This window comes from Myotis lucifugus, unplaced genomic scaffold, assembly GCF_000147115.1.
Source record: "Myotis lucifugus unplaced genomic scaffold, Myoluc2.0 scaffold_28, whole genome shotgun sequence".
In the NCBI taxonomy this organism is placed as follows: Eukaryota; Metazoa; Chordata; class Mammalia; order Chiroptera; family Vespertilionidae; genus Myotis; species Myotis lucifugus.
This window is the reverse complement of record NW_005871076.1, coordinates 6597295-6622448: the sequence shown is the minus strand read 5'-3', so window position 1 is coordinate 6622448 and position 25154 is coordinate 6597295. Positions and strand designations below refer to the sequence as shown.

At 41.1% G+C, this 25154-nt stretch overlaps 1 protein-coding gene, 1 long non-coding RNA gene and 2 other non-coding genes across 7 annotated transcripts in view; 1 reads left to right on the top strand and 3 right to left on the bottom strand.

Annotated features, from left to right (window-relative positions):
- Window positions 1–1125: 1125 nt before the first annotated feature.
- On the bottom strand, window positions 1126–18587 carry HSPA9 (heat shock protein family A (Hsp70) member 9). 3 transcript variants are annotated; one of them, XM_006086528.3, is made up of 17 exons: window positions 18203–18587; window positions 17113–17171; window positions 16793–16880; window positions 15739–15920; window positions 14696–14820; window positions 14062–14135; window positions 13872–13978; window positions 13234–13396; window positions 12721–12813; window positions 7992–8201; window positions 6433–6660; window positions 5598–5702; window positions 4249–4366; window positions 3728–3822; window positions 3293–3385; window positions 2964–3104; window positions 1126–2665 (listed from the first exon to the last, which is right to left on the bottom strand). In XM_006086528.3, exons 1-17 carry the CDS (start codon window positions 18281–18283, stop codon window positions 2588–2590), a joined length of 2040 nt encoding a protein of 679 aa, XP_006086590.1. In that variant the 5' UTR covers window positions 18284–18587; the 3' UTR covers window positions 1126–2587. The 3 variants fall into 3 exon arrangements, with proteins under 3 accessions (XP_006086590.1, XP_023607877.1, XP_023607878.1); XM_023752109.1 differs by lacking the exon at window positions 17113–17171 and having other exon boundaries at window positions 1936–2665; window positions 18203–18333; XM_023752110.1 differs by lacking the exons at window positions 1126–2665; window positions 2964–3104 and having other exon boundaries at window positions 3320–3462; window positions 18203–18387.
- Window positions 6024–6087, bottom strand: LOC111825496. The gene has a single exon (XR_002828680.1). It is a non-coding gene; the product is annotated as a small nucleolar RNA SNORD63 (small nucleolar RNA).
- On the bottom strand, window positions 7362–7436 carry LOC111825495. Its single transcript, XR_002828678.1, has one exon. It is a non-coding gene; the product is annotated as a small nucleolar RNA SNORD63 (small nucleolar RNA).
- LOC106696760 overlaps window positions 18444–25154 on the top strand; it is a 38618-nt gene continuing 31907 nt past the window's right edge. The window contains exon 1 of one of the 2 annotated variants that reach the window (XR_001347717.2): window positions 18444–18566. This is a non-coding gene — a long non-coding RNA (uncharacterized LOC106696760). Of the gene's footprint in view, window positions 18567–18909; window positions 19012–25154 lie in introns of those variants that run through there. The other variant, XR_002828660.1, reaches the window with a different exon arrangement.

Below are 25154 nucleotides of genomic sequence, written 5' to 3'. Positions count from 1 at the left end.
TCACTGCTGTGGGGAAATAGTAGCAAGGTGTGTAATTTTAAGGGGGGGAAGACTACTTATAATAATCCAAGTAGTAACTAATACTAAGTGGTAGAGTGGAGATGGTGATTCTGGATGCGCTTTGAAGTTTGCTAAGATTTGTTCATTCCAGATTTGGGCAACCATAAAGCAGCACATTTACTGGAAAGACCACTTAGGGAAATCAGAAGTTCCTTTTGGGACCTATCAAGCACTTGTCACAAAAGGGAGACTATTTGAATAAAAATCTTTTGGCCTTTCAAGGCTGTTTGCACTAGTATCAGTTTTATTGGTCTGTATTGGGAATATTGCTGTATGTTCACTACAGATGGGGAAGCTTGAGACAGTTGTGGGTATCTATCCAGGCAGCTCTTCTCCCTCCTTCCTAGTAGAACCCATATTGTTTCAGGGGATGTTTGGCTGCTCTCCGATACCAAGGATGGATCTTGAATCATATAAGATAGTTCTCAATTGGGGTGCTTTTGAAATCCTTCAAAGGCTTAGTTAACAATGATTAGGAGGTGCTAGAGGTGTTTAGTGGGCAAGGGCCAACCACAGGTGCTAAACATCTATCTATATATATAAAACCCTAATATGCAAATAGACTGAACAGCTAAACAACTGGTCACTATGATGTGCACTGACCACCGGGGGCACATGCGGAACATGGTGGGAGCCGCAGTGGGATGGACTGGGTGGGGGTATGGAGGATGGGCAGAGACCTACCCCTGTGCCCGCTGCAGCCTTGTGGCCCAAAGTTCCTTTTAAGGTGCACAGATTTGTGCACTGGGCCCCTAGTCCAGTGATGGCGAACCTTTAGAGCTCAGCGTGCCAGCATTTTGAAAAACTCTGGTGCCGTGTCACATATAGAAATTTTTTTATATTTGCAACCATAGTAAAACAAAGACTTATATTTTTGATATTTATTTTATATAAATGCCATTTAACAAAGAAAAATCAACCAAAAAAATGAGTTCGCGTGTCACCTCTGACACGCGTGTCATAGGTTCGCCATCACTGCCCTAGTCTAACAATAACATGCCACAAAACAATCCTTCATAAATTATTGCACAGGGCCACAAGTTTCCCACCAAGTGTCCATCTGGCTGAGAACTTGAACCTAGAATTTATTTTTTACGAGAATCTCAAGAAAGTATTTACATGGCTGTCAATGACGAATTTTCCAGGAATGTAATTATCATGTAAACAATGTCCTTCACATTACAGTACTGTATTAATTTTTAAAAAATGATTTGAGAGGAAGAGAGAAACATCAATTTGTTGTTCCACTTATTCATGCATTCATTGGATACTTCTTGTATAGACCCCAACTGTAATTTGAACCCACAACCTTGGCCTACTGGAAAGACACCTTAACCAACTGAGCTTACCCATCCAGGGCCTCATTGTATTGAGTTTTAAAGTATTTGAGTTTCATTTCTAAATATCACCACAAATTAAAAGGCATGACCTCTGATGGGATCTAAGCCCTATGAATCCTGCAGGAATGACATACGATAAATCTTCTCTTGGGAGACTTTTGGGGAAAAATTCTTAACACTTAGATATAAGAAAGATGCAGTCACCTTTCTGCTTCTGAAGTTGTCAGCACGTGGTAATTAGAACTACATCATAATTTAAGATAAGACTAGCCATGTGCTGAGGGTAAAAGCAAATATGGTAATTACCAGTACCTAACATTATCGAGCCATTAAACTTGTAACTTAGGGTTTACTACTAGATTTATATACAGCTACTTAGAACTGAAAGCAACCTGAAAATAGTAGCCTGTTTTCATGCTAGATAGAGATCTAGACTTTTAACATTCCAAATAAAAGATGGAGCTAAAAGAAATCAACAAAAAAACCTCAGACCCAGAGTTGTACTTAGCCTCACCCCTCACAAACAAGAGATCAAGATGCTTTTCATATTTATTTTTTAAAAAAATCCAGAATGGATCAAAAAGAATAATCCAGGGTACAGGTGCCAAAGGCCAGAAGGTAGCTATAAAAGTGTGCCATAGGAAAATTAGGGAGCCTTATTACCTTGTTTAAAAGCTGTACCTAACATAAATAGCTTAGCTTCCCCTGCTCTACCTCTGAATGTGGCACAACAGGCTTGTCTTGCAAGGCCTCAGTTGAAGGATCCCATGTATACACACACAGGCTGGTATGGCAGTTCTTGAGTGTCTTATATCCCCAGTTGGTTTTATTCCAGGTCTGACTACCTTCATTGTTGTGTGTGGGATGGTTTCACCCCTTGGAAATAGAGGTATTTCAGCACAAAACAATGTTAAGTCTTTACAATCAATAAATCATCACCTTCCCTTTTCGTGCAGCTAAAAAATGATAGGCTAGGGACAGACAGAACATTGTGAGCTTTGTTACTGTTGGAATTACCACTCATTAAATGATCATTAGCTAAGTCACTAAATTTACATATTAAGGGAATTATATATAGAATACTGCAAAAACACAGTAAAAGACTGAAGTCTGCCCATTTCTGCTCAGGAAGTCCCTTCACTCCCAAGCGTCATATGTTGTCCTTTTGGCTCCAAAGTTTACTGTTATTACTGTTTCTCCTCTTTTTGATCTTCCTTTTGTTCCCCAGCACTAGAACTTCCAGAGCCTTCTCGCTCAGAGGCCATCTGTTAAGAAAACATTTGACAGTCACTCATTTAATGTTAAGGCTGATAGCTTGCTCTCTGGAGCCATATCCCACCTATCCCACCCCCACCCTCCCAGTACACTATTGGTGGTTTCTGTGACTCCTTCCCTTTGACCTCCCTCACAAAGTAGAGTCAAGAAGGAAGGATATTTTCAACACGCCCAGTTCTATAAAATGGCGATGTAGGGAGCCATCAGTGAGTCATCAAGAGCAGTTATATTAAGATCAGATGAGAAGGAAAATAAGTCATTGAGCAAAACACCCTTCAGTCCTTGTACCTTTTTGTATGCCATTTCGAAGAGCTTCAATGATGCTTGCTGAAGGGAAGATGCTGCCTGCCTGATGTTTTCTCCAGTTTCACTATCTTTTCGAGCCAGGAGCTCTCTCATTTTGGAAATCTCCTCTTTTAGTTTGTTGCACTTAAAAACAAAACAAAACAAAGCCCTCACTTTTTGGGGTTTTCTTATCCTATTACATGAAGCAGTAATATTCAGAAACATTTTTTAAAAACTAAATTCCAATCAAGACCCACAGAAACAAACTTCATTGACATTGGTGACAATGCCTCCCAACTTCTTGAACTATTGTATTATAAAAGAGGGCTCACCTCATCAGCAGGCAGTTGGTCCTTGTATTCCTCCATCTTGCTTTCTGTATCATGGATGATTCCTTCAGCCATATTAACTGCTTCAACTCGTTCCTAAGAGACATTAGAAATTGAAGACTTCCCAATTGGTTGGCTGAAAGTCCTCACTGAGAAAGACAACATGCCGACTGCTACATATAGTTAGAGTAAAAACAGTAAGGGGGAGAAATCACTGTGGTTGGTGTGAGCTAGTCTGATGTCTGTGAAAGATTTTAGCTGAATTTTTATAACAAAAATCAATATAGGAAGACTTGGAATAAATAAAGGCATTCTACGTAAGTTACAACAAAGGGGGAAAGGGGATAGATTGAGGGTATCAGAAGATAGAAGATCAAAGATAAATGTCTAAACTCCTACTTTCATCTCCCAGCTGAAAAGACAGAAAGTACCAATCACCTTCTTTCGCCTGTCTTCCTCAGCATACTTCTCTGCGTTCTTAACCATATTTTCAATATCATCTTTGCTTAACCCACCAGAAGACTGGATCACAACTACAGTGAAAAGAAAGCATTTTGTTACTTCCCTGGTAAAATTATTTATCTCACCCTCTATTTGTATTGAGAAAAACAATACGCCTGCTCAGAATAGCCAATCTTGATGTAAATTACGAAGAGGAATACCCTACTGTCCTATAATAGACAGAAGGAAACAAAGGTCTGATATACACAAAGACCAACTATCCTGCCAATCCCCCAAAACTTTAATAAGCTCAGCAATCCAGAGGCTCAGTGCTTGCCTATTTGGGGGAATAAACACATCTGTTAATGTGAATCTGATAATTGAGAAAAGGGCAAAGAGGACTCATTCTCCCGAAGCTAGAAAAAGATATGCACAACCTAGAGGGTCTAGTTCCCAACAGAAAGAAATTCCAAGGCCTCTTACCTCATCCTAACAGTCTGATAAATAAGAATACTTACTCTGCTGCTCACGTCCTGTACCCTTATCTTTGGCAGAAACATGTACAATCCCATTGGCATCAATGTCAAATGTAACTTCAATCTGAGGGACTCCACGTGGGGCTGGGGGGATTCCAATCTAAAGTAAGTAAATACACAGATTAAGCTCTTCTCACAAAGAGGTACAGTGCTCTAGTTTCAAACCTATACATTCTTCTGGGGAACAAGTCACTTGGTTCCAGGGAGGAACCAGCTATAGTTTCACTTAAATGTACAAAAACAGGTTTATAAGTAAAGTACTTAAGGTAGTACTTCATTGCTACCTGAAATAAACAGGGCTTATACCAATAAAGGCTGATTATAGCAAGTAATCATAATTATTATGTACTTGGGGACACAATGAATAATAGCAAATCTCATTACTGTTCATCTCACCAAGAACCAGTAAGCAATACTAATTAGAAGTCAATAATATCAAATGTCTCTTAAATTAGTAACCAAAAATTTCTCCTAATTAGCACTATCTATGAACACTTCCCTGTCTTATATCTTCTATCTATATATATAAAAGCCTGAACAACCAAACGCTATGATGTGCACTGACCAACACAGGGCAGATGTTCAACACAGGAGCTGCACCCTGGTGGTCAGTGTGCTCCCACAGGGGAGGGGCCACTCAGCCAGACGTTGGGCCCATGGCTGGCAAGCACAGCTGCGGTGGTGCAGCCTAGCCTGCAGGGATCTGGCTGAAACCCGCAGTCCAACATCCCCCAAGGGGTCCCAGATTGTGAGAGGGCGCAGGCCAGGCTGGGGGACCCCACCAGTGCACGAATCCGTGCACCAGGCCTCTACTCTATATAATAAAAGCCTAAGCAACCGTTATGGCGGAACAACTAGTTGATTCAACGCAGGAGCTACCCCCTGGTGGTCAGTGCGCTCCCACAGGGGGAGGGGCCGCTCAGCCAAAAGCTGGGCTCACGGCTGGCAAGTGCAGCAGTGGGAGCCTCTCCTGCCTCTGCAGCAGCACTAAGGAGCAGCAAGCCAAGTGTTAAGGAGCAAGGGGTCCCGGACTGCAAGAGGGCACAGGCCAGACTGAAGGGAGGGATCACTCTCCCTCCCCCCCCCGAATTTCATGCACTGGGCCTCTAGTATATTTATAATATTCTTAAAGTTCCTAAGGCATAAGCAAGGCTTTCAGGTAAAAATTGAAGCCAAGGGCTCTTCAGTTGAAGAATTTGTGTGTACACTATGTTAAGATAACAGACTACCTGTGTTTCAGCAATTTATAGTAATATTAATAGGGGTTGAAATATAGTCTAACTGTACAATAAAAAAGAATGAGGAGCATATTTAGGATTCCCAGTACCTACCAAAGTAAACTGTCCAAGAAGTTTGTTGTCTCCAGCCATCTCTCTCTCACCCTGGCACACTTTAATCTCCACCTGAGTCTGACCATCAGCGGCTGTAGAAAACACCTAGGGAAAAAGAAACTTTCTGGGTTGGCTATCTAAACTACTCCCCTTACACAGAGGACAAGCCAAAGAAAGAAACTCACACTGTAATACTGGAAGAGTCCTAATGTACACAATTTTCAGAACAAAGGCTTATGTCTTTTGCTGGGAACAGGAGTAGGATTAGCACAGCAAAAGGGAACCCAATAGCTATTGTTTCTCTAAGCAAATGCACTGTAAAAAGATGCAGCATTCGCACAGAAGGCCTCAAGAGAAAGTGCCAAAAAAATGAGATGTTGAAACATGCTCATTTGGGGAAACAGGTCAGAGATAGGACATGCATTTTGTGCTCAGTCACAGGACGTCACCACATACTTTTCTTCAGAATGATGTGTTGACAATACAGCACAAATACAGCAATAGCCAGTTTTTCATAAAAACATCAAAATTAGAAAAGTCAAGACATCATTCTTAATCCAAAGACCCAAGTCATTGTCCAAATAGCCCTGCCTGGCATTGCAGGACACCCATCATTCACCCATAATAGAAGCTCATTGCACTGTCTTGGTCAGGCCATTCTTTTTATTGCCTTTGAGAACAGAAGAATATAGAGAATTTAGTCCCAAATGATGAGGTTTCTTTTGGTAAGTTAAAGAGTGAAGTTTTCTAGGAAAAGTTCACAAAAATGGCTCCAATCACATCCCTCACAGAACCTAGTAATCTCTGTGACAAGGTAGAAAGGGGAGGCTCTTACCTGACTTTTCTTGGTTGGAATAGTGGTGTTCCTGTTAATAAGTTTGGTAAATACACCTCCCAGAGTCTCAATACCCAAAGAAAGGGGAGTGACATCCAGTAGCAGCACATCTGTGACATCACCAGCCAAGACACCTCCCTGAATGGCAGCTCCCATGGCCACAGCCTCATCAGGATTGACAGCTTTACTTGGGGCTCTGCCAAAGAGATCCTGCACAGTCTGCTGAACCTGAGCACCAAGAAAAAAGAACCTGTCACCCACTACTCAAAGCAACTAATTGCCCAAGATGGGGGAAGAGAACACACCTGTCCCAAGACCATAGCAAATCGCAGGACAAGTTGCTTCAGATCCAAGAATTTCACTCAAATTACTAGTATTTCATAGTTGAATTCTTGTTAATGATCCGAGTATATTATGTAGGTAACACTCATATACTTTACTCACATATGTCATTCATAGCCCTTTAAATTTGGGAAGAATTAGTGTAAGTTTGTTATCTGGTTTCCCATACAATACATTGCATTAGAAATGGTGTAGCCCTGGTTGGTATGGCTCCGTTGGTTGAGCATTGTCTGTTATACAGAAAGGTTATGGGTTTGATTCCCGGTAGGAGGCATGCAGGAGGTAGCTGATCTACATATCAACTAAAAACCAACTAAAAGGAAGCAGTGCAGAGATCATACCATGACAACAGTGGTGCTAACATGGGACATGCTCTTCCCTCCTTTTTTAAATAATGCTAGGGAAAAGTGCTATTTAAATAGCATCTAGGATATTTCTAACAGAATATCATCCAGGTCCAAAGCCTCTTGTTTTCTCTCCAGATTTATTCTGTGCCTATTTTCCTAAGCCCACATACTTGAAAATTTAATATCAAGGCCCAAGATAATTCCATGAAAGTCATAAAGAATTGCATCTTCAACAGTTTCCGTGCTCAGTCATTAACTTTCTACACACCTGTCTTTTCAGAATGATGTGTTGATGAATAGAATGCATCATTGCACAAATCTCTGTTGAAGAGTTACAATTAATTAAAAGCCTTAAACACTATGCTGTAAAGACACATGTCCAAAATTATTCCAGAGGCCAGTTAGTGTCAAGGTTTTAATACATATACTTTTTAACTGATTTTTTAGAGAAGAAAGGAGAGAAACATCAACCTGGGCAAATGCTCTACCTGAGAATCAAACCAGCAAACTTTCAGTGCACAGGATGATGCCCAACCAACTGAACCACACCGGCCAGGGCAGTATCAAGGTTTTAAGCTATCTCTGACCTCATGTTCATTCCTAAAAATTCTTCAAGATGAAAGTTCAGAATCCTCCTAGTCACCACCCCAAGGACATTTTGCCCTTCCTAATCCTTTTTCTTATATCCTTGAATTTAAAAAAGAGGCTGAAAAGAACTCTTCAGTTAAAGCACAAATTCATCCTTTCTGGATTACCATGGAAGAAAGGCCACATATTCATATCCCTACACATAAGCCATTTGTCTCCCCCCAGAAAACATGCAGGTCCTTTCTGCTTGCCATGTTGAGAATTCCATGGATCCATCCATACCTTGGGCATTCTAGTCATGCCACCAACAAGAATCACTTCTCCTATGTCACTCTTGCTGACTTCTGCATCTTGCATAGCTTTTTGGCATGGGGCGATGGTCCTCCTGATTAGCTCAGCGACAATCCCCTCAAACTGAGCCCGGGTCAGCTTCATATTTAAATGCTTAGGTCCAGATGCATCCATTGTAAGATATGGCAAGTTGATGTCAGTCTGCAAAGGAAGCAGGGAGATCAGTAGTGGTGAAGTTTCTTTTTTAAAAAAAATATATTTGATTTTTTACAGAGAAGAAGGGAGAGGGATAGAGAGTTAGAAACATCGATCAGCTGCCTCATGCACACTCCCCACTGGGGATGTGCCCGCAACCAAGGTACATGCCCTTAACCGGAATCGAACCTGGGACCCTTGAGTCCACAGGCTGACGCTCTATCCACTGAGCCAAACCGGTTAGGGCAAGTTTCTTTATTCAATAAATACTATAGGACAGGAAGACTTTGAATGCCACAGTGGTCACACCTACTTTAAAGGAACAGCTACCAAACACAGTGACTCTTTAAGAGTCCAACTCTTATCTCTCCAAAGGTAAAAACACTTCAGAATTTTATTATTAAACAGTGAAGATCAGAGGAGAGAAGCAGGAAAAAGCCCTGTTCAGGAGACAAGAAATATTCTACCACTATATAGGGTGGGGCAAAATTACATTTATAGTTGTGAGTACACGAAACAGTTCATTCCTATATTATTAATTACTATATTTTCTATACAAACAACTGTAAACATACCTTTGCCCCACCCTGTACATTAAGAACCATACTACAGCCTGGCCCGTGTAGCTCAGTAGCTGAGCATAGACCTACGAACCAGGAGGTCACAGTTCAATTCCCAGTCAGGTACATGCCTGGGTTACATGCTCAATCCCTAATGTGGGGCATGCAGGATGCAGCCAATCAATGATTCTCATTGATGTTTCTATCTCTTTCTCCCTCTCCCTTCCTCTCTGAAATCAATAAAAAATATTTTTTTAAAGGAAAAAGAATTACACTACTGTTTTTTCCACCAAGTTTTAAAAAACTCCACGTATGGTAGTTAAAAACACCACCACCACATCCAAGATATGCTCCGAACCAAATAACCTGCCACCAAGCCAGGGCTTTATGTTTCAGGAAGACGATTAGAAAGCTATGAACAACAGAGATGCTCTTTAACTACAAGGACTGACTTTACTGCCATCATATCCACAGAGAGCTGCTAACATGGCCACTATCAGACCATGTAGTATCTAATATTTAATAAACCCCAAATCCTAATAAGGCATGGATTAAAAATATTTAGACCTGCCCAACATGGCTCACTGGTTGAGCATTGACCTATGGACCAGGAGGTCACAGTTCAATTCCTGGTCAGGGCACATGCCCGGGTTGCGGGCTCAATCCCCAGTAGGGGACATGCAGGAGGCAACCGATCCATGATTCTCTCATCATTGATGTTTCTATCTCTTTCCCTCTCCCTTCCTCTGAAATCAATATATTTTTTTAAAAAAGGAAGAATATTTAGACCAAAAAAAGCTCATCACTGAACATGTTGAAACAGATGTCCTAGGGGTGGACCCCCGGGAACAGAATTACCTTATGCCTCTCCTCTAACTTCACATCAAAGCAAGGCCCGCAGGGATTAAAGACTGAGGGGAGCAAATCCTTAAACGTTTCCTCGGGTAAAGTACTGGGACTATTAAATGCTTAATATGAGAATTAACACATCTTCTGTAGAAACAGTGTTACTGGGTTTTGCCTTAAAGAATACCATTGACGCCGAAACCGGTTTGGCTCAGTGGATAGAGCGTCGGCCTGCGGACTGAAGGGTCCTGGGTTCGATTCTGGTCAGGGGCATGTACCTTGGTTGCGGGCACATCCCCAGTGGGAGATGTGCAGGAGGCAGCTGATCAATGTTTCTCTCTCATCGATGTTTCTAACTCTCTATCTCTCTCCCTTCCTCTCTGTAAAAAATCAATAAAATATATTAAAAAAAAAAAAAGAATACCATTGACAATTTCCTTTCTTTGCAAAATGTCAATAATCCGAATTAGAAAATAGAATTTCATCATCCAAACCAATATGATTCAATAGAACTTTTTGTGACACCAGCAATGTTCTAAAATCTGCGTTGTCCAATTCAGCAGCCACTAGCCACTTATGGCTGAGCTCCTGAAATACAGCTAGCACAACTGAGGAACATAATTTAAAATTTGTATTTAATTTTAAATATCCACAAGTGGCTACTGTTTTAGTGTAGTTCTATATGCAAAACTCCAGGACTCTCAACTCTATAAAATCAGTTCATCACAGTTTTGTCCTTCATTTTCCTCAAATCCAAGTATCTTTCACTATCAGTCCTCTCTCTTACCAACTGATGGGCTACAATAGCCTCCCAGGGATTTCCCACATCCACTCAGGTTGCCTTCTGCCACAGAACCCTTCCCCACTGAAAATAAAACTGCTCTATTGGCCAAAGTGCTTTTCATAAACCCAAATCTGACCATGTTATTGCCCCCACACAAAGATTTTACTGGTTTATACTCAGAACAGATACCAAAACAAATCTATAAAGCTAGAGCTCTAGCCTCCTGTCCCATGCCTGTCTGCACTTCAGCCACACTGACCCCCTCTCAGCACTGCATACTTGATTAATTCAGCATTTCCTAATTAACTCATCTTTCAGGCGTCTCCTTGCTATGTCCAACACCTCTTTCAACTGTCAGGTTCCTCTAATATAAATCTAACTTTGCCTTTTTCGTACATTAATAACTTACATTTAGAGTATTTATTACTACACGTTCTAAGCATGTTACATGTATGTATGAATTTAGAATCCTTGAAATTCTAAGAGGAAAAGTAGCACTATTATCTGCATTTTATAGAATGGAAATGTTAAGCCCTAACCGGTTTGGCTCAGTGGATAGAGCGTCAGCCTTCGGACTCAAGGGTCCCAGGTTCGATTGCGGTCAAGGGCATGTACCTTGGTTGAGGGCACATCCCCAGTAAGGGGTGTGCAGGAGGCAGCTGATCGATGTTTCTAACTCTCTATCCCTCTCCCTTCCTCTCTGTAAAAAATCAATAAAATATATTTAAAAAAAAAAAGAATGGAAATGTTAAGTCATTCACCCAAGGTCACACTGCTAAGTGATGAAATAGGACCTGAACCCCAACAGTCTACTTGTAGAGCCACTCTTAACCTTTCTTTACATTACTTCTGGCTTGACATTTTAAAAATCTTTGACATTTTATATAGTGTTCTAAATAACGTCCACCTCCCACAACACACTAAACTACACGAACAAGGGTAGTGTTTCTCAGAATTTATCCTAAAGGTTTATAATCACACACGCACAAACATTAATGTACAAGGATGCTCAATATACCTTGCTATGATGACAAAATGCTGAGAAAAAAATAATCCTAATGCCTATCAATAGGATACAGCAGGTCTTTGAGTAACATTTTGTTTTAACATCGATGAGATGTCATAGGAATTTATCAAATAGCCTATGAAAAACTGGTTTCCTTATACAACATTTTGCTTAAAACTCACAGGACCTATTGATGATATCAAGTGAGGACTTACTGTACAGCCACATAAAAACCAACCAACCTCCCCTCCAAAAAGTGTCAGACCCCTGGGAAGAATTATAAGCTATTCTCTGGCAGACTGCAATATTTCAACCCTAACCCATCATGTTGCAAAGTTCTGCCACTCTGTATGATAGTAGGAAACAAAGCAACATCATCATCATCATGGGTGACTTTGTACAACTTTGTCATTCCTCATAGCTACTTAAAAAAAAAAAAAAAATTCCATGCCGTAACCGGTTTGGCTCAGTGGATAGAACGTCGGCCTGCGGACTGAAAGGTCCTGGGTTCGATTCCGGTCAAGGGCATGTACCTTGGTTGCGGGCACATCTCCAGTAGGAGGTGTGCAGGAGGCAGCTGATCGATGTTTCACTCTCATCGATGTTTCTAACTCTCTATCCCTCTCCCTTCCTCTCTGTAAAAAATCAATAATAAAAAAAAAAAATTCCAGGTTTGACTCAAGTTTGATACCTCTTCTCCTCCCATTGGTAATCAAACTAAAAAAAGTAGTCACAGGCTCTGTTTCTCTGCCACCTAAGAACCTGAAATTAAATCTCTTGCCTTTCACCTTGTTTTGTCTCTGACCCGGATCTACCATACTTTCTACATTTCTATTCTTGGTTATTAAAGCAAAGTGAAGCTTCATCTCTCTGAAATGAAGCAGGATAGGCTGACACCTTAAAACAGATGGTGAGCAAATCTGATGCCCAGAGGGAAAAACTTGCTCAGGTGCATAAACCCCAGCCTTCATAGCTCACTTTCTAGATCGGTGATTCAAATTAAAGGAGAAACTATTAGAAACCCACACAAAGAGGTATCTTGAGTTAAGTGAAGACAGCAGTGCTGAGAGTCTCCTGGTATTTACAGGGTAACAATTATAGTTTTGCACACTGCTAGTCTAGATTTTAGCTCCAGTACACATAACCTCTGATTTGGATGGTTAACAAATTTAGGTCATCCATTAACACACACACACAACACCTGCTCCTTTGCTCACGGAAAGGTTTTTACCACCAATCAGCAAACGGTAAGACAATTAAAATATGCTATCCCAGTAAGCTCAGGGTGAAAAGATCCATCAAGACTGCTGGGATTTGTCCATGTCTCACCTGCACAGATGAGGAGAGTTCACACTTAGCCTTCTCAGCAGCTTCCCGAACTCTTTGAAGTGCCATGTTGTCTTTGGTCAAATCAACTCCCGTCTACAAAGTGAAGACATTAATGCTAGTATTAATGAGGTGATAAATACTCTTAAATTGCAGTGATACGCTGTTAACAATTCAAAATAGAGCCATAACTTTATAAACAAGCATAAGTTACTTCTTCCCTTTAAAATTCTGTAGGGAAAAGAAAACCTATTCTAAAAGGGCTATCTATGCCTGGAGTCAGAGGGCAGAACTGATCTCAGTTCTTTCAACCGTAGGAGTCTAGCTTAAAAAAAGGAGTTCCCATTATTCTTTTTTCAATATTGTACAAAGAGTGCCATACCTTTCAACTGAAACACAAACATTTCAGTGTTCTACTCAGGGCAAAAAAATTTAGTGCTCTATTCAGGGCAGCTACCTGAATAAGGAAATTTTCACTATCCTGATGTCTACAGATTAACCACACCAGTAACTAACCTCTCTTTTAAACTCCTTCACAATGTGTTGTAGCAAGGCCTGGTCAAAGTCTTCACCACCTAAGAAAGTGTCTCCATTGGTGGACTTTACCTCAAATACTCCTTTCTGAATTTCCAGGACAGAAATATCAAAAGTTCCACCACCTAAATCATATACAGCAATGCTAGAAAGAAAAAAAGGAAGGCCTTAAGAAACAAAAGTAATGATACAACATGGATAATCCTTGGAAACATATCTGACTAGCACATGGTGGAACCTATGCCAATATACATTTCAATAACCAAATAAACTTGCCTATTTTCCCCAAAGTCTAATTATTATGAAATTTGATAATTGTGTGACATTTGTATTAACATATGGCCCTAACATGTGAAGTATACATACAGTTGAAATGAATAAATTCACTTAAAAGCAAAACCACTCTTTTGGAGGAGAGGGAATGACCCTATTATATTAGACCAGTACTTAGGGGAAAATAGTAAATAAATAAAATGTCTTGAAATGAATGAAAAACAGATTGTACAGCCTTGCAGAACATCAAGGCAGTATATTTTTAGTCTAAATACAAGAATCAATCACTAAGAAATCAAAATGATGACTTGGGATAAGTCTTGGTGGAGTTTATTATATAGACTTACACTTTATCTTCCGATTTGTCTAGACCATAGGCCAGAGCAGCAGCTGTGGGTTCATTAATCACCCGAAGCACATTCAGTCCAGCTATCTGACCAGCGTCCTTAGTGGCCTAAAAAAGAAAAAAGCATTTTCCTTCCACCTTTGTGTCCACAATACCATGAATTTCCTAAATAAAAATGCTAATTGACTCACCTGTCTTTGTGAGTCATTGAAATAAGCTGGGACTGTGATCACAGCATTTTTTGCTGTATGCCCCAGGTAATTTTCTGGAAAAGAATCAAGGAATGAATCCAATCATGCGATTGTCAGTAGAAATAGGTAACAGAATTACTAATGTAACCTAACAACCTATATCATCCTTTTGGAGCCACAAACAGCACACACCAGTTTTTCAGCATGCTAAGACCTAACATGTAGAGACCTTGTAGGAAAATACTTCAACTGAAGATAATAATTAAAAGCCAAGACCTCACCTCTAACACTTCAGTGAAAGTTCAACAACTAGAATGACTTAAAATGACTACTAGTTTCATCAATGGAAAGTTCTAAACTTTTACCTAACTAACAGACAAAAGCTTATGTGTCATCTTTTGGCTTTCAAAATACTACTCCCCTACTGGAAAAAAGGAACAAGAAAGACACCATTAGGAAAATTTGGAAGATATATTCAATCTGCAGAGAATAGTATGAAGAGTTTTGCCATTCCTAGGTTTTCTGTATAAAAGCCACCAAACTCATCCAAGGGACACTGGGGTATAAAAGCTAGTGATCTCAGATAAATCACCCAGTTCTTGATACTTTCCCAGACGTGAACTAAACATCTCACCTGCAGTCTCTTTCATCTTCATCAACACAAACGCTCCAATCTGACTTGGAGAATAGAGTTTTCCATGAGCTTCAACCCAGGCATCACCATTGGAGGCACGGACAATTTTAAAGGGAACATTTTTACTGCAAGACACAAAAATTGTATTTGAAAAAACATGGCAGTGCAATCTACCATGAATATCCACCCTCCCATCCCCAGAAATCCATGGTCAATGAGAACTTCAGAAATGAATTTAATGAAAGTCTTTAGAAAGTAAACATTAACATGTCAAAACACCCTGATGAAACCCAAACATTCTCTACTTCCCACCAAACAAAAAACTTAAGCAGGGGCTTTGGAAAATGATTATAGTTATCACTTATAGGACCCAGAAATTCCATTACTAAGTATCTAGCCAGGAGATATGAAAACATGCGTTCACACAAAAACCTGTGGCAGCATTATTCATAAAAGCTAAAAAGTGGCCCGGCTGGTGTGGCTCATGGTTGAGCATCGACCCATGAACCAAGAGGTCACCGGTTGGATCCCCAGTCAGGGCACATGCCCAGGTTGCAAGTTCAATCCCCAGTTGTGCAAGAGGCAGCTGATCAATGTTTCTATCTCTCTATCCCTCTCTTTAAAGTCAAGAAAAAAAAAGGGGGAAAGCAAACTTAATGTCCATTAACATAAATGGCTAAACAAAATGTATATATCCAGACAATGGAATATTATTTGGCCATATAAAGTAATGAAGCATTGATAACATGCCACAACACAAACCTTGAAAACTATCTGATCAGCACATGCCACTATCTGCCTTACGAATTTAACACCAATTTACATGGCCTAGGAATGACTAGCCAAATCTTCATATACCACATCTATACACAGCAAAGACCTAATCTGTGGAGGCAAAAATAAATTTTTTGAAGGAGATATCCTTTTGGCAGGAGAGGGCTTGCCCCCAGGGACACATAAAATTACTAATGTGCTCAAGGGAACTTGCTAAAAGATTCTTTTGTGTGGCCTTCGCAAATAACTATGCTTTTGTAATTACTCACATGTCTTTCTGGACTTCAGGGTCGTCATATCGCCGGCCAATAAGACGCTTGGTAGCATAGAATGTGTTGTTTGGGTTGGTGACAGCCTGTCGCTTGGCAGGCATGCCAACAAGTCGCTCACCATCTGTTGTAAAGGCTACAACTGAAGGGGTGGTTCTGGCACCTTCAGCATTCTCCAGCACCTAAAACACCCAAAGCAAGACAGAGAACGAGGTTCCAGTGACCACCACTGTCTTTGTATTCATCATTTAAGACAAAACAGATGTCAACTCACAACATAAATGCTCAAGAATAGTGGATGTTCAAAATATCTTTATTTTGAAACAACAGAAAGAAAACCAGAATCAATATAAATCACAGCTTTCATAGTCAATGTAAGGACAAGGTAATCTTTCCTTCTAGAAGAATTAAATCCATTTCTCAATTTTTTTGGTAATGGCTAAAAAGTTTCAGGCATATAAAAATTGCCAAGAAACAATTCAAGAATCTCAGGTGCGCCCTAGCCGGTTTGGCTCAGTGGATAGAGCGTTGGCCTGCGGACTAAGAGGTCCCGGGTTCGATTCTGGCCAAGGGCATGTACCTTGGTTGCGGGCACATCCCCAGTGGGAGGTGTGCAGGAGGCAGCTGATCGATGTTTCTCTCTCATCGATGTTTCTAACTCTCTATCCCTCTCCTTTCCTCTGTGAAAAATCAATAAAATATATTAAAAATAAAAATGGATTAAACTTAATTTTTTTTTTAAAAAAAAAGAATCTCAGGTGCTCTAAATATCAAGAACCTAGTGGGAATAAAAGTGTCATAAAAAGAGTAAGGAAACTTCTGGAAGAATAGCTACCATAATAGGAATCTCCTAAGATGCTTTACTTAGGTTGCAGCCCATGTGTTATGTGGAGCTCCACTTGGGATTGATAACAGAAGTAATCTGTAATCTATCTGTAAACCATCCCAATGGTAATTTAGTAGTCCAAGAGGACACACCTAAATCCTTGGAAGTCAAATCCATTCAATTATCAGCACCATGCAATTGTGACCCAGAGCTTCAAGTCATGCTCACCTTTGCTTGTTTACCTTCCATAACGGCCACACAGGAATTGGTAGTACCCAAATCAATACCAACAACTGCTCCCTTGATTGCTTCTGATCTGTAAAACATTTAAAACAATGCTATAGCTATCATTTTAATAGTGATCTCCAAAATGGTTACAGGAATACATAAGAAGAAAATATTGGATACTGTGGAAATAATGGCACATTACATAATCTGAAAATATAGATGTGTCATTTTTTCCTGAACAGAATCATTAATCACAAAGTTAGAGACCACTGCTCTGGGGTTTAGAATTTATCTCTCAAAGGAAATAAAGTTACACTTACGCATAGTCCCGCTTTGAGACAATTCTAAAAGTCTCATGACTAAGGCCATTCCAGCCATCCTAAAAAAGAAAAAACAGTTACATCAGCCATTATTACATATGAAAATTTGAACTTGTTCCAATTATTCTTCTGAAAGTCTTGGACTCTCATTCTACTTAACTGAGTGGCTATCATTTATAAAATATACTGAAATGATGAAGCGTTTCATGTATAAGAGGCATTGCGGTACTGAAACAGCAAGCTGAATAAAGCCCTACACATACGTATGTATTACAGGTATAAGTTTATTTAGAAAGATTTACCCTGACCCTGCCAAGCAACTGCTTTAAAGAGATAGAATTAGAAATCTTGTGGAGTCAACTTAGAAAAAAAAATTTTTTCCCAGGAGTAACCTCCAACCAGGATCAAAGAAAAGACCTTTGTTACGACCTAATTTTAGGCTACTTCCAAGCCTTTCTTTAACCCCAGGAAGACAATTCCAGTTCTTCAAAGATGTAGGATTTTGATCGTATGTGGTAACAAGCACCATGGCTTTACCACAATTTGCTTACATTTTTTGAAATAACAGAGGACAATCTTAACCCCAAAATGTGGGGGAACTAACTACACAAACATTGCTAAGCAAAAGAACGGGAACTCGATTCTGGATTTATTAAGGTGTGTTCTTGAATCATTTCATCTTTGCAGCGGGGTCCTTGCACACATGTATCTTACAGAAGAGCAGTCGTCTCCGACTCGTTGGTGAGAATACAAACCTGAAGAGCGGTTCCCTCCTAACTAGAATTGCATCCCTCGCCCCCAAGCTCAAACCTGTTTAATCAGCCACAAAACGGGTCGTCAGGACCACTACCTACTACTTCGTGAAATAAGACTCCGCGCTGGCAAGGGGTGTGACTCAGCAGGGCTCGACACGGAGATAAAACCTGAAATGGGCCTTGAATCGGCAGCGCTGATTGCAGAAGGCCCGTTACCTTTCTTCCCACCGGATCTCTCCCAGAGGATTCTGACCCCAAAGGGCGCGTGGCCTGCAGCTCCAAGGCCCAAGACCGTGAGCCGTGAGCCCCTCGGGGAAGGCCTGGAAGTTTCTTACCTGGTGGCGGGCGACCGTGGGGCCCCGGGAGGCTGCAGCGCCGACGAGACGGGATGCCGCGGCTCGGCTGGCGCTTATCATGGCGGCTAAACGGTGAGCGTACGAGGCAACAGTCACTCGGACAGCCGGGAGCTGCGCTGCGCTGCGCGGCGGTGGGAACGCTTCTGGAAACCTCCAACCACGTGGGGTGGGGAGGGCGGGGGTTGGTCGCTGGAGTCTGGAGGCCCGCTCTTCCGCTGAGGCGCTGCCTGCACTGCCTGACCAGAGACTACCTGACCGCCGCTGCCGGAGGAAGCGCGTACGGCCAATACGCTCCGCAGCATGATGGTTGAAAAAGTGCGTCCTTCAGTTCTGGCCGTGGCAGGTACGGGCTCAATGAGAGGCGAGGGGTTTAAGAGAAATATAAAGGCAACAACCTTGGACAGCCCTGGTCCTCGGAGGCAGCTAAGACTCAAGGTCACACGGGATAAACTGCGAAACGATTACAGTCTCCTTGCGTCAGTTGCGTGAGAGGAGGGGCCTCTTGCGCCTGCGCAGCTGGCGCCCGGCTGAGCGCCTGGAGCGCATGTGCCCAGGGAGTGGCGGAAAACAGGGGTGGGGTCTAACTACAGCTCTCATTGGATGTCCCACCGAACGTAGCCGGAGGCGAGCACGGGCGTGTGCACGCTCCTCGCGCGTGGATGTTATCCCTGCTCCCGCTCCGAGCCGGAGGGCGCCATCTTGTCCTGGGTGTTTGTTCTGTGTAAACCTCAGGCTCGGAACCTTCGTTGCTCGTCCCCGTCCTTTACTCGTTTTCTGGCTGCCTGTTGGTATATATATATTTTTTAACCTTTATTTTTATTGTTGACACTATTACACATGTCCCCAACTCCACCCAGCCTCTGCTCCTCCTTCCCTCTGGCCATCACATCACTGTTGTCTGTGTCTATGGGCTATGATATATGTTCTTTGGCTAATTTCTTCAGCTTCTTTAATCGAGTCCCCCGGTCTGTTGGTACCGCAGTAACTGGAAATGCGCATACACACCCTGGGCTGGCCCTCACTGAGGGTACTCGGGGCCTTCACAAACCTTACGCTGGTTGCTAGGGACAGAGACTGTGGGTTCTGTAACAAAATGGCAGTGGCCACCGCGCGCTGACCAGTTTCAGATTTTTGAGAAAAAGAATTAATTCATTGATTCAACAAATATGTACTGATGTGACAGACACTAAGTATACAGTGGAAACAAAATGTGAATTCACTTATCACAGCTTGAGCTTACTTTTGCAAAGGAAGCAATTTATCCTTCAAGCTTTAAAGTCCTATTCTTTTTCATTTACTTATTATTTATTTATTTATGAGAACATTTATTGGTCGGGGGAAGTTGGGGAAGAAGATAACTGGAATGTGCATTGTGAGGGGAATGGAAGTAAGAAACAACTAAAGGGTCCTGGGTTCGATTCTGGTCAAGGGCACTGTTAGGTCCCGGGAGGAACGCTGGAGGCCTGAGTGGTGCAGGATTACAAATGACCCGCACACCAGATGGCTGAGCCTGGATGGCTCCAGCACCCAGTGACGGGAGTCAGTGGCTTTTTTTTTTTTTTTACAGAGAGGAAGGGAGAGCGATAGAGAGAAGCATCGATGAGCGAGAAACATCGACCAGCCGCCTCCTGCACACTCCCCAATGGGGATGTGCCCGCATCCAAGGTACATGCCCTTGACCGGAATCGAACCTGGGACCCTTCAGTCCGCAGGCCGGTGCTCTTTCTACTGAGCCAAACCGGTTAGGGCGGATTCAGTGGCTTTCTTCTGGGCGGAGACTTCTTTATGCAGACCCAGAGGGGAGATAATGGAATGTGGTCTCAGCAAAGGGAATGTCCATAGTGAAATGACCTGAAAAGCCAATTCCCGGGGAAGGGTATCAATTCAATTGCTCCATCAAACCTAAGGAACATGCACGGATTGCGGGCTCCATCCCCAGTAGGGGGTGTGCAGAAGGCAGCCAATCCATGATTCTCTCTCAACATTGATGTTTTTATCTTCCTTTCCCTCCTCCTTCCTCTCTGAAATCAATAAAAATCTATTAAAAAATAAAAAATAAAATAAAAAGTAATTCCTAGAAGAAAGGGGCTTAGAAATGAGTTATGGAGGTAAAGGAACTTGGCGCTTGGGAGTGAGGAAGCTAATGGTAATAGAAATATATTTTTAAAAATATATTTAAAATATATTTTTTTAAAAATTGCCAAATTATGGAGGGATCGGATAGGGAGAAAAATATAATTTACCAAATTTCTTTATAAAAACAGTCTTCTTGTATCTGGAAAGCAAAAGGAAAATCCTGGTCCATTTTTTTTCTTTTTCATATATATTTTTATTGATTTCAGAGAGGAAGGGAGAGGGAGAGAGATAGAAACATCAATGATGAGAATCATGGATCAGCTGCCTCCTGCACGCCCCCTACTGGGGATCGAGCACCCAACCGGGGCATGTGCCCTGACCAGGAATTGAACCGTGACTTCAACCACTGAGCCACGCTGGCTGGGTCCTGGTCCTTTTGATGAAGTGGAAAAGAACCAAATTCTAACTCTGTATTAGCTTACTTTTGATCTTTAAATTTATTTCCTTAAATTTATTATTTAGGAAAGTGCATGCTGGGCCTTCATTCTGAGGGGTTTTAAAGACTGGGCATTTTCAGGATGTCTTAGGGGAGGATCACAATAGAATAAATCAGCTTTATGCTGATATACCAAAATGAGGTTTATTCTCAACTTCATTGTCCTTGGGTGTGGTCAGCAAATGACACTAATTGGATTTCTGCTATCTGTCTCTCTGAGTAGGTTGTTATTTACCCTCTGCTTGGGTTGGAAAAGTGTAAACCATTTACTCTTAAGTGTCCTTGGGAAGATAGAATTTATAGATGGCTGTATACTGCTGTTTAAATATCTGTTTCTCTATTCTGCTTGTCCTGGCTTACTAGACTGTGTCATTTTAACATTTCTCTTACAAACCTTCCATAACTTTCACAAACCTGTCTACAACCTTCACAAACCTTTTAACCCATTCAGAAACAACTAGCTTTAGAACAATTCACTCTTTCCTTCAAAATATGTTTTCATATTCCATTACCAAAACCATATAATTTCTTTCCAATTAATGTGAACTTTTAACTCGTAGAAACCTCAATTTCCAATAATAACCAAAAAGCAAGCAACCAGCATTCCTTAAATTGACATTTATGAACATTTTAAACACTCTCAGTTTCAAGCCCAATACACCTTCAAAATACAAGACATTATACCAAGATTTCCAAATCAATTTTCTAGCTCTTTTGTATTAAGAGGCCCAAAGTAGGTAAACTTAAGACTTGTCTAGCAATTAATGTTTAACAGCTGAAATGAGTTAATTTGATCTGCTCACATGACTAAAGTATTTTTCCTTTCAATAAGGGTTACCTCCCAGAAACTTGCATTTTAAAAGATGGCCTAGAATCTAGGCGCCAGATAAGAGTTTTAGACCAGTTACTTGCATTTCAAAGGTCCTGGGACTTTGGTTTCATAAAGTCAATTATCTATAAGTATTTTGAGCTGAACCGAGGAGGTTTATGGTAAAGTAAAAGGATTTGGTGGCTTGAATTGTTTCTGGAGCCATACCTCTGACCCTGTAAAGATTTTATTTATAAAACAGGACAGTCATTTTTTCAAAAAATGTTATTATTATTTTTAAAATCCTCATCCAAGGGTATTTTTTCCATTGATTTTTAGGGAGAGTGGAAGAGAGAGGAAAGACAGGAAGAAACATCGATGTGAGAGAAATGCATCAATTGGTTGCTTCCTGCACGAGCCCTGACCAGGGCCTGGACCAGGGAGGAGCCTGCAACCAAGTACATGCCCTTGACCGGAATCAAACCTGGGACCCTTTGGTCCGCTGGCCGATGCTCTATCCACTGAGTCAAATCCGCTAGGGCAGGACAGTCATTTTCAATACCTCAAGGACTGGCAAATGTTGACAAAGGACTGACAAATTCATTCATCCATTTTAAAAATGTTTCTTTCCATTTAAGTATATTTTTCTTTCAAGCTCTGTAGCAATTACAGAGAGATCTAGTTTATGGGTAGCATATAGCTGAGGGTCATTTCTTAGAGTCCTAATAGCTTGCATGTATGAAAAATACACGTTTGATTTAAAAAGGCCTCATTCTCCATTCACTTCCCTTGGGAATGGCAAAAGAGGTCTAGCTGCAGGATAGTATTAAACTTAATGGTGCCATTAACTGGCCAGATCTCTCTATTGTCCACTTTATAGTGGGGTCAGGTTATGTTGTAAAAGAAGCTTGAAGGACTTAGGTCAAATTTCACCCAAAAGGGTAAATTGAGGGACTGTGGACTGGTTCCACATCTATGGAGAGACAGATCAATTCCCAGCTGAGAGAGGCATCCCAGCTATCCCCTAGGCTGTCCTGGGCCATCGTCCTGTGGTCTGACAATGTACCACAGTAGCACAGGTCCCTTTTCACCCTCAGAGGGTAGACTTTAGACTTTAGACTTTGCTGTACAGACTTCAAAGTTGCAGGCTAATGACCCCTGTTTGTAGAGATTAATATTCTAAAAATATATATATTGATGCAAAAGAACATAGAGAGGAGTGACAAAGACATAATATTAAACATTGAAGCAAAATAGAAATGGAAAACTTTACATCCTTATGTTGTACATGACAGGGAGGGAGGAGGGCGAGTGGAATAATTGGAGTACCTACATTTTCATCTCAAATGGCTCTCTTAAGAGTTTCCTTTTTTTCTTCTTGTTGCATACATTTAAAAGCCACAAAATATTCATCAAAGGAATCCTGGAATCAAACAGTGTTAGCTAAAGGGTGTCTGAGACCATATTCCTGGTGGTTTCTTCAAGAGCCTGGCAAATTCTCTCCATGACCACAAGGGGGATGTGGAAGCTAGATATTAAAAGCAAGAGTCTGGGGGTTGGGGGTTGGGGGTAGGGGGAAAATAAGGGGTCAGTGGGAGAAAAAAAGGGAACATATGCAATACTTTCAACAATAAAGATTTAAAGAAATAAATAAAAGCAGGAGCCTGAAAATATATTGTCTTTGCCAGTTTGGAGAGCAGGCTTATAGACTGCTTTGCAAATTGATCTGGCCCACAGCTCAAAGGCTTGAAGAAATGAGCCTGAGTCTAAAAATAAATAGGGTGCAAATAAATAAGAATGAATGGTTAGCCCTGGTTGGTGTGGCTCTGTTGGAGCGTCGTCTGTGCACTGGAAGGTTGCAGGTGTATACTAGTAATTCTTCACTATCGAGCACAGTATTATATTTTATTTCTCTGTTGTCATCTCAGTGTCACACTGGAAAGTGAAAGGAGTTGGTACATGATTTGCATCTGGGTAAATGCTTATCAGAAAGAACAGGTGGCTGTCTAATCCCTGTACATACTATATTTTAAATTGTATTCTAACTGGTATGATATTTTAACATATTTGAAAACAGGAAACTAGTTTCAGTGTTTAACTCCTAGCCATTAATAGGAATTGTCATTAGATAGTAATCACTAATAATTGTTAAGTGTCTAGTTAAGTATTCAATATATTAGCTAATGGAATGCTCCCAACAATAATCTCAAGTAAATATTATTGGTATTCCCATGTTGCAGATGTAGAAACTGAGGCTTTGAGTGGTTATATAGGTCACATAATAGAATAAGGCTAGAATTTGAAGCCAGGCTATATGACTCTAAAATCTGTAGTGCTAACCATTAGGCTTTGCTGCCTCATAGCCAAACTGGATCTTATCTTTTTCCTACACATATACAGAAGATGAATTTTATAATACTGGCCTAATCTATTATTAACAGTTATTTTAGGCAATGTAATAAAAATGTATTTATAAATACTTTTTAAACATTTTAAATAGTTTAGGTTTCAGGACAACTATAAAGGAAATTCAATTTGTAATATAATTCATAGGATCAAGTTTATATTTTTAAAGCAAAATCTCTTTAAACTGGTGACTCAGGTGATGTTTTATTCAGTCTTGCCAAAGATGACTATCATGCTGTGGCACCTTCCATCTTCTTGAAATAAAAATGTGGCATCTTTCAGGGATGTGTCACTTTTGTTCTCATTGGAATTTTTCATGTATCTCTAGCAGATTTCAGGAGCAGTTCCCACTTTTCCATTTTGGCATTAGCTGCACTATATTGAAGTGCATTACATGGTGTCACTGTAGTCAAGCCTGATTCAACAGAGCTTGCCCCAGTGAAGCATAGAAAGTGTTATGTCAGGTGATGTCTCTGTCCCTAAGGGTGGTGACAATTAGCAGGTTTCATTTTATACTGAACTAGAGGCCCGGTGTACGAAATTCATGCACTTGGGGGGGGGGGCATCCCTCAGCCCGACCTGCTCCCTCTCGCAGTCTGGGAGCCCTTGGGGGATGTCGCAGTCGGACATCCTTAGTGCTGCTGCGGAGGCAGGAGAGGCTCCTGCCACCACCGCTGTGCTCTCCAGCCGTGAGCCTGGCTTCTGGCTGAGCGGTGCTCCCGCTGTGGGAGTGCATTGACCACCAGGGGGCAGCTCCTGTGTTGAGCGTCTTCCCCCTGGTGGTCAGTGCACATCATAGCGACCAATCGTTGCACCATTTGATTGATTTGCATATTATGCTTTTATTATATAGGATCCTGGTAACCCCTCAACCTGCCCTCCTTCTGATAGGAGAAAAAAGAAATAGAGGATGACTCTGAAAGAAAAGCGAGGCAGCAATAAATCAAAATAAAATGTCACTTTAATTTGATAGAACAGTTACATCCCAGTTATATTTTACCCAGTCTCATTGCACAGGGTAAAAATTAGTCAGCTAATCTCACTGGATTTTCATTGAGGTTTGGAAAACAGTTGGCTATTGGATAGGTCAAAGACCTGTGTATGAAGTCCCTATTTGGGGTGGGGGAGGGCTGACAAAAGCAGAG